The following is a 13,143-nucleotide window of genomic DNA, read 5'->3' on the forward strand; positions in this document are numbered from 1 at the left end:
ATATGCTTCCATGCTGATAACGATCCAAAGCAGTGTGGACTGACACGTGTTCATTTTCATCATCTGAGTCAGATGCCACCAGCAGAAGGTTGATTTTCTTTTTTGTGGTTTGGGTTCTGTAGTTTCCGCAACAGAGTGTCGCTCTTTTAAGTATCAGAGGGGTAGCTTTGTTAGTCTGGATCTGTAAAAGCAGCAAAGAGTCCTGTGGCACCTTACAGACTAACAGACATATTGGAGCATGAGCTTTCATGGGTGAATATCCACTTCGTCGAATGCATCCCACGAAGTGGGTATTCACCCATGAAAGCTCATGCTCCAATATGTCTGTTAGTCTGTAAGGTGCCACAGGACTCTTTGCTGCTTTTGCTCTTTTAAGACTTTTAAAAGCATGTTCCACACTTCGTCCCTCTCAGATTTTGAAGGCACTTCAGATTCTTAAACCTTGGGTCGAGTGCTGTAGCTATTTTTAGAAATCTCATATTGGTACCTTATTTGCATTTTGTCAAATCTGCTGTGAAAGTATTCTTAAAACGAACATGTGGTGGGTCATCATCTGAGACTGCTATAACATGAAATATATGCAGAATGCGGGTAAAACAGAGCAGGAGACATTCAATTCTCCCCCCAAGTAGTACAGTCACAAATTTAATTGACACATATTTTTTTTTAACAAGCTTCATCAGCATGGAAGCATGTCCTCTGGAATGATGGCTGAAGCATGGACGGGCATACGAATGTTTAACATATCTCACATATAAATACCTTGCAATGCCAGATGCAAAAGTGCCATGTGAATGCCTGTTGTTGCTTTCAGGTGATGTAAATAATAAGTAGGCAGAAGTATCTTCTATCAATGTAAACAAACTTGTCTTAGCAATTGGCAGAATAAGAAGTAGGACTGAGTGGACTTTTAGGCTGTAAAGTTTTACACTGTTTTGTTTTTGAGTGCAGTTATGTAACAAAAAAAAGTGTATTTGTAAGTTACATTCATGATAAAGAGGTTACACTTCAGTACTTATACAGGGTGAATTGAAAAATACAATTTCTTTTATCATTTTTACGGTGCATATATTTATAATATAAAAATATAAAGTGAACACTGCACTTTGTATTCTATGTTGTAATTGAAATCAATATTGAAAATGTAGAAAAACACTCAAAAATTTTAATTGGTATTCTATTGTTATAAGTGCGATTAATCGCGATTAATCTTTTTGAGTTAATCGCATGAGTTAACTGCGATTAATAGACAGTCCTATACTTTATATTAAAACAATATATTTTTTAAATGTCCTGTGAATTTTGCATATGCAGGAAAAATAGAGGCGGCAGCCATATGAAAAAATGGAGAGTAATACATAAGGCTCCAACACTGTGGTGCCATGTAGAAATGAATGAGAGAGTTGCTTAGCAAGTCCCACATGGTAGACTCATCACCACGAAAGCTTGATTTCCTGCTGATTTAAGATGTGATGACCTAGAAGGGGTTATGACTGCCCAGATGCTATTGGGTTAACACGCAAGAAGGAAATTTCTTAACTGTTACCATTTTAAAAAGGAACAGAGTCTGCTTAAATTAAATCTGCCATTTTATAAACATCCAGTGTAAAGAATGCAGGGTGGGCAAATGCACCACTGTATTCTGAACAAGCTGAAAGTGACAGGCACTGCTGGAAGCCCTGTTACGGGAGAATTACAGTAATAGAGCTCTGTGGTCACCAATGCATGTGTTGCAGTTGAAAGGTTGTGCAGCTTTCTGCACAAATAGCACAGCTGGAAAAACACTTTCATACTATGCGTAACATTCTTTCTATAGAAATTATACCAAGGGTCTTTACCTAGAGGAAAAGAGAGCATCCTGTCACAACGTGTATACATCAGCAGACCTGTTTGCCTGTGGTTGGAGATGAGGTAGCTCTGGTGTACACAGCCGACAATATTGATGAGCGTTCTTACAAAATAGAGACGTAATTTACATGGTCTGAGGTGAGCAAGTTGCATTTTATCAGAGTGCTGATGGTACTGTACCCCCAAAACACTCTGAGATACCTCAAAACCACTGAGAAGTCCAGCAGGACCAAAATGGCAATCCAATTGTGATGTAAATTGTCTTCTGGTTTTTGGATCATGATGCAGGAAAATATTTATGTTCAAGCCTGCTTGGAGTTAAATAGCAACCAAACAATTTCTCAGTCACACACCCCGCTTCCCCCCTGGGGAAAAAAAAAAAAAGGTAATTGACAAAGATTCCTTGTTAATTGATATGCATTAGAAGCGTTCTTATTGAAAATGCTAGTTTGAGGATGGTTGCTTTGTTCCCAAGTAAATAGTTTATTATGCCTGTCACAAATAATGCCACATGCATATGACTTGCTTTAAATAGTTGTCACATAATGGAGAGGATGGTAAAAGGCGGCTTGAGGGAGCCTAAAGCAAAATAATTTTTAAAAAACGTCCTTACCAGAATCCTGTCAAGGCAACTTGGATGAAAGAGTTTCCAGATTCCTGATGGACCTTCATGCTACTGGGCCTTGAGACACTAGTCCAGACCCTATATAAATAAACTGGAAAATATAAAGAAATTTCTATAACTTTTGTGGGCTAGAGAATTTTTTGTCTTTCTAGATCTCCAGAGGGACACTGTGTACCTGAAAGGATATTTTAAAATGTCTCCAGTTCATTGTGATACAGAATATTTTTTTATTGTACACATTTTGATAATGAAATAATTTGGGGATGTATTTGAGAATTAAAAAAAACCTTATTTATAGTTTATAAATAGTGTTGTCAAAATACGTTATATAAAAATTGTGTATTTTGACACCAGTAAGATGACATGAAAAACAAGAAGCAGCTAATAACTACAAAACCTTCGTTGAGATAGTAGGGTTAGCTAAATTTATTCCTACTGTTCATATGAACAACAGATCTCAGAAGCCTATATTGAACAAGTCAATATTTTTATTTTCCTAGTAGTTCCTAAGGAACAGATTAAGGTCCAAGACTATAGAAGCTGTTTTCTCATTAGGTGGAAATTGATTTGAGGACTTGAACTACAGAAGCAGATTGCAATTTTGGCAGTTCATTAAACTCTTCAATAAATAGAAATTTGATTCTTTCTTGAATGTTGTATATTTGAGTAAATTACTATTTTAAACATATAGAATTTTTTTCTACTTTGAGTGTAATGTAATTGATTTGCAATTCAGTCTTAGAAGGTAAAAATCTCCTTCTTTCCCATCGACTGAGTAATATAAAGATAGGAGGAACATCCAATTAAAAAAAAAAAAACAGAAAAAAATATCACACATAAAGTAATAAGTGGGTATTTCTTAACTTTTTACAGCTACCATGCGATGTTGCAGACAAAATGCATATATTGTGTATTTTTGACGTTTCCATAGCATAGATATATTTTCTATCCAACAGTGTTGGTAGTTTATAGTATTTGTATTTACTTGGGAAAACAAGACCCATATGTGACATTTGTCAGCACTACCTTTATGATCCATATTACTAAGTCTGGGTAAGGAAATGGGACAAACTATTCTACCATGTAAAAGCATCTGCTCTTTAAGTGATTTTACAATAAAATCCATGTAATTGTATCTCTTTGTTGTTGTTTGTTTAGTTATAAATTCCTCAAATATACAGTCTGATACCTAAGTTGTATTCATGGCTTTAGATTTAGATGTAATGGTTGTAAGAAAGTTAATATGCATGAGATTTTTTTTAATTGTTGATCATGGGAATGATATTGTAGGGTTCATATACTTTTAAGCTTTGAGTGTTGAACTTCATATTCTTTTAAAAGCCATTTTCTCACATAATCATTTTACTGTTATATACAGTGAGATTTATGTACTGAACACATTAATTGAATTTAATTTTTTTTATAATCTGTCTTTACAAATTGAAGTCTGGTTCAGAATAATTAGTGCATCATTTGTTTTCTTAAATACACCGCTGCCTCGATAGAACGCCACCCGATATAACATGAATTTGGATATAACGCGGTAAAGCAGTGCTCTGGGAAGGGAGGGGGGTTGTGCATGCTGGTGGATCAAAGCAAGTTCAATATAACATGGTTTCACCTATAACGCAGTAAGATTTTTTGACTCCCAAGGACAGTGTTATATCGAGGCAGAGGTGTATGTTAACTACTAATTTTTCACTATTACTGGTTTTTGTATTTTGTTCAGTGTTTGCCACTTGGTGTCACTGTTTACTACTATATTTCTGAGCCACAGTAGTAAAACTAATAAACGATGTAAATGTCCTTTAGTTGTCTGATTCCAGGCCTTGACTCAGGAAATCACTTAATATATGTTGAACTTTAAGCATGGAGGGCCTTCTCTAATCAATTAAGCACTTAAACGTTGGTTTAACTTTAAGCACCTGAATAGTCCCATTAATTTCTGTTTTAAAGTTAAGAATATTCTGAAGTGCTTTGCTGAAACAGAGTCCAGGTGAGGTTAAATTTCTATTAGAGTATGTGTACTAATGCATAAATTATAATTTATTAGAATTGTTCGTATTTTCATTAGAACCTATGCTGATACCATTAATCTTTTCTGGCCACAAAATAAAAAGAAAGATAGTAATTGAGCTTGTACAGCATTTAAGAAATAGAGTGTAATTTGTGTACAAGCAATCATGATCCTTTTGTTATTTAGGAAGTAAAGTTGACAATTTATGTGCAGCTGAGGACAACATACAGATGATGTTTTCCTGGCAATTGTATGTGAGTTTCTAATCCTAATGAGTCTTTCAATAACCTATACACTTTCTCAGTTTTTCCATAGAGGATAATATAATATGTGTAGATCAACTACAACTTGCTTATAATTATCTTCTGTAAAGTATCAAGGAGGTTATTTAAGGGGAAAAGTTCATATTAATTTTGGGCAGAGTTGAAGTTAGATTGATGGGCTGCAGAGGCATCACCTCGTTCCCGGTACACAATGAGTTAACTCCAGTTTCCTTTTTCTTTCTCCTTTGGCATGTGTTAAAGAGAAGGGCTGTAAGAAGGCTGTGGGAGAGACAGAGGGTTGGGAATGTCTGTGGATTGGCCAGGATTTTATTTTTCATGAAATCATAGACTCATAGGGTTGGGAGGGATTTCAGGGGTTATCTAGTCTACCCCCCGCCAAGATACAGGATTTGTTATGTCTAAATCATCCAAGACAGAGGGCTATCCATCCTCCTCTTGAAAACCTCTAGTGAAGGAGCTTCCACAACCTCCGTAGGCAGTCTGTTCCATTGTCCTATTGTTCTTACTGTTAGGAAGTTTTTTTGAGTTTGAATCTAAATCTGCTATGCTGTAGTTTGAACCCATTGCCTCTAGTCCTGCCTTCTTTGGCAAGGTGTGTGTGTGTGTGTGTGTGTGTGTGTGTGTGTGTGTGTGTGTATATGTATGTATGTGTGTGTGTGTGTGTGTGTACTACCATGTTGGGGACTGAAATAACCTTTTTTTCTCCTTGTCAATATATCCTTCCCCACTTGGCAAACATTTACTTCGTTGTGTTTTTAGTGCGACACCACTCTTTTTATCTTTGTTTATTCCTTTGTCTGCGAAACGACATCTCTGGTGATATCAGCCGGAATTAATGGTTCTGGGAACAGTATTACAGTAGATAGTGGAGTTCACATATGTTATGTTCTTGTCATCCCAGCAAAACTGCTTTGCTTTTTAAAATGTATTAGCAAACCAGTTATGGATTTCAAGTATACATTTAAAATTGATGCTTAGACTCTATAGAACAGGGGTCAGCAACCTACGGCCTTTGAAGGAACCCCAGGCTGGCAGTGGGCTGAGACCCCGGCTGGCAGGAGCTGGCGGCTGAAACCGCAGAGTGGGGGCAGGCTGAGCCACTCAGCTGCCGCTCTGGGATTCCTGCTGCTGGCCTCTTGCCAGCCGGGGGCCAGCCGCCGGTCCCACTCAGTGCCTGCTACTGGTCTGGGTGAAGGAACCCCAGGCTGGCAGTGGGCTGAGACCCCGGCTGGCAAGAGCCAGGGGCTAAAACCCCAGAGTGGGGGCTTGCTGAGCCACTCAGCTGCTGCTCTGGGGTTCCGGCTGCTGGTCCCTTGCCAGCCGGGGTCCCTGCTGCAGCCCCACGCACTTTGCTTCTGGTTGGAGTTCGAGGGCCCCCTACTAGACATGGTCCAGTCCTCCGGCCCTGCTCAGTTCTACCAGCCACCAGCTCCACTCACCTCAGCTACCGATCTGGAGTTCCAGCCGCTGACCTCCTGCCAGCTGGGGTCTGGATCTCCAGCCTTGCTCAGCCTGCTTTCTGGCCTGGAGTCCCAGCAGGCCACCTTGGGCTCTGCTCCTGGCCTTGGATCAGTGCTCTGGAACCCTACCCACTCTGGCACACTGTCCCCAGCCTGGGACAGTGAAGGTTGCACACGAGGCAAGAGGGGTGCAGCTTAGCACCCTCATCTTAAAATTGCTTATATCAGACCACGCTGCATTTCACCTTGTGCCTGCCTTCTATCGCCATTTTTTTCCCACAGAGAATTGAAGAGAACATTTGACAAAATGGCAGCTCCTAAGAAAGCGAAGCTAGATGTCTGATCATTTCAGCCTGCTTAGACAGATGCATTTGGATTTATTGAAAAGAAGGACTTTGGTATTAGTGCTTTCTGTTATGGAAGTGTTATTTGTCATACATCAAGTCTTCGACATTTTGAAACAAAGCATGAGAAAACCTTTCTTGATGAAGCAGACAAGACTGAATCAATCAAAAAGGCAGTAGCAACCCATGAGAGGCAAAGCAGTGTTTTTAAAAGCTTAAGTGTAAGTAAAAATCAAGCTACAGAAGGAAGTTACAAGATTACACAATGCATTGCAAAAAATAGAAAGCCGTTTACAGATGGCGAATATATAAAAGTTTTTCTCATCAGTTCGGAGATTTTGTTCAATGATTTGCCAAGTAAAGATAAAACCATATCTAGAATAAAAGAACTGTCCATCTCTGCCAGAACAGTTGAGAGACACATAAGTGAAATGGTAGAAAACATTCAGGAAAAGCAGATGACTGCATTGAAAGATACAGCAGTGTTTAGTGTTGCAGTTGATGAGAGCGTGGATATAAATCACGTTCCATGTTTGGCAGTTGTTGCAAGATATTGTGCTTCCAATGAAATCCAAGAGAAACTTTGTTGCCTAAAACCCCTGCATGGCACAACAAAAGGGGAAGATATACTGGAAAGTTTTGTAAACCATTTTGAAGAACGAGGACTTGACGTCAGAAAAATATTTTGTGCGACAACAGATGGTGCTCCTGCCATGATCGGAAAACAGAAGGGATTTGTAAACTTACTTGAAGATCAAATTGGCTGTCCGACAGTCAAATTTCACTGTATCGTCCATCAAGAAAACCTGTGTGCTAAAATTTCTAATTCGGAGCTTAATAATGTGATGAATACAGTAGTGCGAATTGTGAATTTCCTTGTTGCTTGATCTGCTTTGACTCACAATTTCAAGCACTGCTAGAAGAGATGGACAGTGCTTATAATGACATCCCACTTCACAGCAACATTCGGTGGCTAAGTTGTGGCAAGGTTTTGGTGCACTTTGTAAACTGTTTTGATGCAGGTAAGGCCTTTTTGTCGGAAAAAGAACAAAACTACCCTGAACTGGATGATGACAAATGGCTGTGTAAGCTCATGTTTCTAAATGATATCACTGCTCACCTAAACGAACTCAACCTCTGTCTCCAGGGTGCAGGGTAAACAGTTCTGGATCTTTATGAAGTCTGGAAAACATTTGTTGTGAAACTAGCAGTTTTTTCCAGGGATATTCAAACTTCTACTTTCCGCTACTTCCAACTCATAAAAGAGCTATTGACACATTGCACTGTCAGTGTCAATGAGACTGGAAAGTACATGCAAGAACTGGAATCAGAATTTTCTGACAGATTTCAAGATTTCCAGCGATTTGGCCCAATGCTTTCTTTTCTAATTAAACCTGAAAAATTCAACAAAAGCAACTTGGATTTGTCTGTAATTAAGTGGACGGGTGTTGAAGATTTCGAAATGCAACTCATTCAGTTAAAAAGCTCAGAATTGTGGACATCAAAGTTTGTGGCTCTGCGGAGTGCACTTGAAGCTACCGAGAGAGATATGGGGCCTCTATTCTGACCTGCTGGACGTCTCTGCCAGTGAAATTTAACTGTTTGAAGAAAATTGCGTTTGCAGTGCTTTCAGCATTTGGAACCACATACCTGTGTGAACAGGTATTTTCACACATTAAATCTGTCCTCTGTCCCTCTCAGAGCTGATTAACACTCAGAAGCCTGTGTGCAGCTTAAAGTATCCAAATGTGCGCCAGACATTGGAAAACTCAGCAAGGAAAAGCAAGGGCAAGGATCACACTAACCTGATGAGAGCTGCATTTTATTTTAATTTTAAATAAAGCTTCTGAAACATTTTGAAAACCTTGTTTACTTTACATATAACAGTGTTTGTTTATAGAATATATAGACTTATAGAGAGACCTTCTAAAAAATGTTAATATGTATTACTGGCATGCAAAGCCTTAAATTAGAGTGTATAATTGAAGACTTGCCACACAACTTCTGAAAGGTTGCTGACCCCTGCTATAGAACATTTTTCATTAGATTATAATAATTTTATGGTCCATGCGAATTTGGGCCTAAACTAATTGACATTCTTCCTTTGATATTAGTTGTGTGAATTGTTTTGACAACTCAGCTGAAAAAATGCAAGTACTTAAACAATAAAATAAAATGTAACAATCCACCACCAACATAACAACAAAAACCCCAGAATAGTCTTTTGATCCTAAGTGCGTGATTTGGGTATTGATAATATAGAGGTTAAATGGGCATAAGCCATTGAAATCTCACTTACACTTTAGCCCATGTATACAGGTCAGACTAGATAATCATGATGATCCCCTCTTGCCTTAAATATGAATGAATCTAGTCTATTTCCTTGGGACAGAAAGTTGGGAACATTCTGTTACACAATTATTTCAGTCTTAACATTGTATCTGGACACCCACTGAATTTCAACACATGATTTTTGCTTAATATCACTAAAAAGATGTACACAGCAGATTATTGATGAGGTTGTAATGACGGAGTGAGTACAAGATGAAGTCTTTATGTAAGGCTTGAACCCCAAATTTAGATCTAACAAGGTTATTGGCTGAGACATTCTGACACTTAGGTACTAGACCAGAAAAGACACTGCAATCTTGCAAGAGTTATTTCCTCTGCTATAAAAGGATATTCTTTTCATTGTATGTTTAATCTATATGTATAGTTATTGATTATAGTGGCACTGGGTAGCAGTTCTATTATAAACCACAGTTTATAACTTAGCTGGAAAAAATTGGCTTCAGGCTGAAACTTGACAGTCACTAGCCTGAGAGCAATTTTTAAAAACTCCTTTCCGAAAACTATCCATTCAGCCATTATGGGGGTTGTACCAGAAAAACAACACACAGTTGTTTTGTGCCTTTCAGAATCACAGCATATCATCTCTTTGATTTGTAAATGTTTAGGTACAGGAAAGAGTAATTACTTGTTCAAGTAAGGGGAAAGCTCCTCACATGTTAAGTGTGGAGTTAAGTTGTTCAGCCAAAATGTTGATTGCACCGTATGTAGTAAGAGGTTGCTTTCTTCTGACACCTACAGTAAGAATAACCCAAATATTTACATATAAGCCAACATTCCTATGAGCCAATTCCTTAATGTACATATTAGATTTTCAAAAATTTATAGCTTTGTATATTTGATTATGGTAGATAGGATGGTTCTGTCACACACAGGGAGTCCAAATCCCAGCCAGGAGAAGTGAGGCAGCACAATGCCTGGGAGGAGCCCATCCTGGATGCATGCTTGTATAAACCAAACTTATCATAAGATAAAGCCCTGAAATTTGGACATGTGTTTCTCTGCTTGTACAATAGCATGTAGGATTTTTTGTCATGGCTTAATAGAAGTAATAGAAAATGACAGGCTCAATATCTTTGTTATCCAAACTATTGTTCATATTTGTAATTGGATAAATTTCCTAACTCTAATTAGAATTGAATGACTAATCCTTTTTTCTAGATTTTTATCACAGCTACACCTCGCTCATTAAATTAGAGTATCAAAACATCTTAACGTGAAAGAAAAGGAAGAATCCAAAGAGAATTGTTATAATCGGTATTATTCAAATGTTTGAGGATAGCATTCTTAAAAGCAAAGTTGTTTTCTGATGTTAAAAGTAGGTGGAGTTGGAAGATATTTTTCTCTAGTGCCAATAAGGATCTTTACTTAATTTCTTTATCAATAGAACCCCTGTTACCTGAAACTATTAGGGACACAGAAAATGTTATAATGGAGGGCAGTCCCTGAATACTGACTTCAAAGCATGCTGCTTATAACTAGTGCACTGAATTCCTGCAGTGTCAGCCAGCTTTGGAGAAGGTAGCCATTGGTCTAGCCAGACCTCTTATCGAGAATTTTCAGGGGGTTTGTCCAGGTTCTGGGTAACTGAGGCCCTGTTCCATAACCAAATGAAGACAATTGAAATAACGCTAACATTAACATTCATTATATTTTTCTGGTTTAATATTTTAAGCAGTCTTTTTCAAGGAATTGACACCTAATTCTTAGAATTCTCAATTAACTATATACCCCCTCTAACTAACTTAAAGTCTTAACACACTGGTGAACCTCCAGTTGTATGTCACTTTGGATCCAGACCAATTTTTAGTGAGCCAGCACTCTGTTCCCATAGAAAATGAGAGAACTACCTCAGAACACTCTTAGCAGCCTTTCCCCTAGGGTTCAGTAATTTCTCACGGCATGGAATAAAGCTTTATCTCCCAGCTGTCCAGGTTGGAGGGACTTATCACTTTCCTCAGTTTCAGCATCAAAGTGGTTTAATAATGTAACTGTCCTGGAATATCTCTCTGCCATCACTTTTTACAACAAAAGTTGTATTGCGTGACTGATGATACCAAAACCAGAATAGGATATCTAAGATCACCAAATAATTCATTGTTCCCTAAACAAAAAGAAAAACCAGTCACTCAGTATGGACAATAACCGACATAAGGTGAATAGTGCAAACTGTGCCACCTTTCTAGCAAAGCCCTAAACATATTTAGTCTTGAAACATTAACCCATTTTAAAGTTTCCTCTTGTCTATAGAACATAAAATCTTAAAAAAAAAAATCATGTCTGTGATTATAAACATCTTTTCCTGTGGGTGGTTTTAAAATACTTGTCATTAGACAACAAATTTCTCTTGCAATAAACAGCTACCAAAATGTTAGAATAAGGTGTTTTTTTCCTGCTAAAACAGTAGATTTCTGAGTGTTGCTTTTGGCAGCTCTGTAGAAGAATCTATAAAATATTTTATATTCAACTCTGTTTTTTTTCCACAAAGCACTCTGTGCTGCATTTTCCTCTCAAAAACATGTGCACTATGGCACTGGCAAACACTGAAATTTGTTTCCCCAGATGTAACATAGTATAATATCAGAGGGGTAGCCATGTTAATCTGGATCTGTAAAAGCAGCAAAGAGTCCTGTGGCACCTTATAGACTAACAGACATTTTGGAGCATGAGCTTTCGTGGGTGAATACCCACTTCGTCGGATGTCCGATGAAGTGGGTATTCGCCCACGAAAGCTCATGCTTCAAAACGTCTGTTAGTCTATAAGGTGTGACAGGACTCTTTACTGCTTTTATAGTATAATATATACTGTAACATCATGTACTGAAGTGTTATGTACCTTGATATAAAATTACCCAGGTTAGACCAAATACTAGTATGATTTTTCTCCATGGTAATGTATAGTATACCCTTTGCTACCCTTTTATGACTAAACAGCATCTGAAAATTTGGTATGTCTTCCTTTCATTTTGTGATTTATACAGTATTCTTTTCTGTGTCGAATGCAGAAATCTACCTTTTCTTCCTTGAGCAAATATAACATTTTTAATGTCAGTGGCTTTCCTTGTTATCTAAATTATGCCTCAAGCTTCTGATAAACATAAAAATCAGCATACTGTCAAAATGAGCAGTCTTGACATCTATAATTAAACCATTCTAATTTCTATAGTGTAGAGCTTTTAATACCTTTGCCTAACAGACTATACAACTTACATATGTTTGTTTGTAAAACAGGCCCTGATTGTTCTTTGAACGTTCCTTCCACGGAGTCTTACTGGATTCTACCAAATGTGAAGCCATTCAGTCCTTCTGTAGGTCGGGCTTCTCATAAAGCAGTTCTACATGGAAAATTTATGTGGGTGATTGGTGGATATACCTTTAACTACAGTTCATTCCAAATGGTATTAAAGTAAGTGATTCCCCTTTTGTTATTCCTTGTGGAATTGATCTTTGCTAGGTAAATAACATTCCATTGAATTACTGTCCTACATTTTCATGAAAGCTTTATCATCTGTTTTAAAGGAATCTTATTAATTAACATTTTCTGTGATCTAGTCATATTTTTTTAATAGCTGAGAATTAAAACAATGTAAACAATATTAGTTCATGACACTGGCACTTTTTTATAACAGTTGCTGTTACTCTTTTGTGCTCTAAAATATTTAGGATATTTGCAGTGTGACAAAATACTCTCACTTGAATGTATTGTTTGTAAATATTTCACCTAGAATGCTTTTTGCAATGTATGTTAGTTATATTAAAATAGACTTATTATAATTAATGTTAATGTGAATTTACTTGCTATTTTATTATTTATATAGCTTTCCAAAGTTCTCTAAGAAAGATAGGTTGCTGTCCTTAAGAACTTGCAATCTAAATAGAAAAATAAATCAGACATGGGGTGGAGTAATACATATAACATGCAAATATCTTTTTTCACCAATTTTTGCATAGCTTTCTTTGCACTCCTCGTCTCTCTTTTGTCATCTGTCCTCAATCCACGCCTTCCTCCTTAGTTATATCCCTTCTTTCCTAATTCTGTCTTTCTGTTCTTTTATCCCCTTTCCACTCTTAGCAGACTTCATTATGTTAAGTCCTGAATGCCCTCAACTCCCATTGAAGTTAATAGGAATTAAGGTCAACCCCACAGGAAGTGCTCAGCACTTCATGGGATTGAACTAACATTACTTGGGCTAAGAGGTAATGGTTTACTACATGA

The 13,143-nt window shown here is 37.5% G+C and overlaps 1 protein-coding gene across 5 annotated transcripts in view; it reads left to right on the forward strand.

The window, feature by feature from the left end:
* ATRNL1 (attractin like 1) overlaps positions 1–13,143 on the forward strand; it is a 1,022,247-nt gene that overhangs the window by 128,375 nt on the left and 880,729 nt on the right. For all 5 annotated transcript variants that reach the window (XR_004001240.1, XM_030569367.1, XM_030569368.1 and 2 more), the window contains exon 6: positions 12,159–12,333. Coding sequence is in view for 4 of the 5 variants with exons in the window: in XM_030569367.1 (XP_030425227.1) it covers positions 12,159–12,333 (175 nt within the window). In the remaining variant the exon portion in view is untranslated. The remainder of the gene's footprint in view (positions 1–12,158; positions 12,334–13,143) is intronic.

This window comes from Gopherus evgoodei, chromosome 7 (genome assembly GCF_007399415.2).
Source record: "Gopherus evgoodei ecotype Sinaloan lineage chromosome 7, rGopEvg1_v1.p, whole genome shotgun sequence".
NCBI classification, from domain to species: domain Eukaryota; kingdom Metazoa; phylum Chordata; order Testudines; family Testudinidae; genus Gopherus; species Gopherus evgoodei.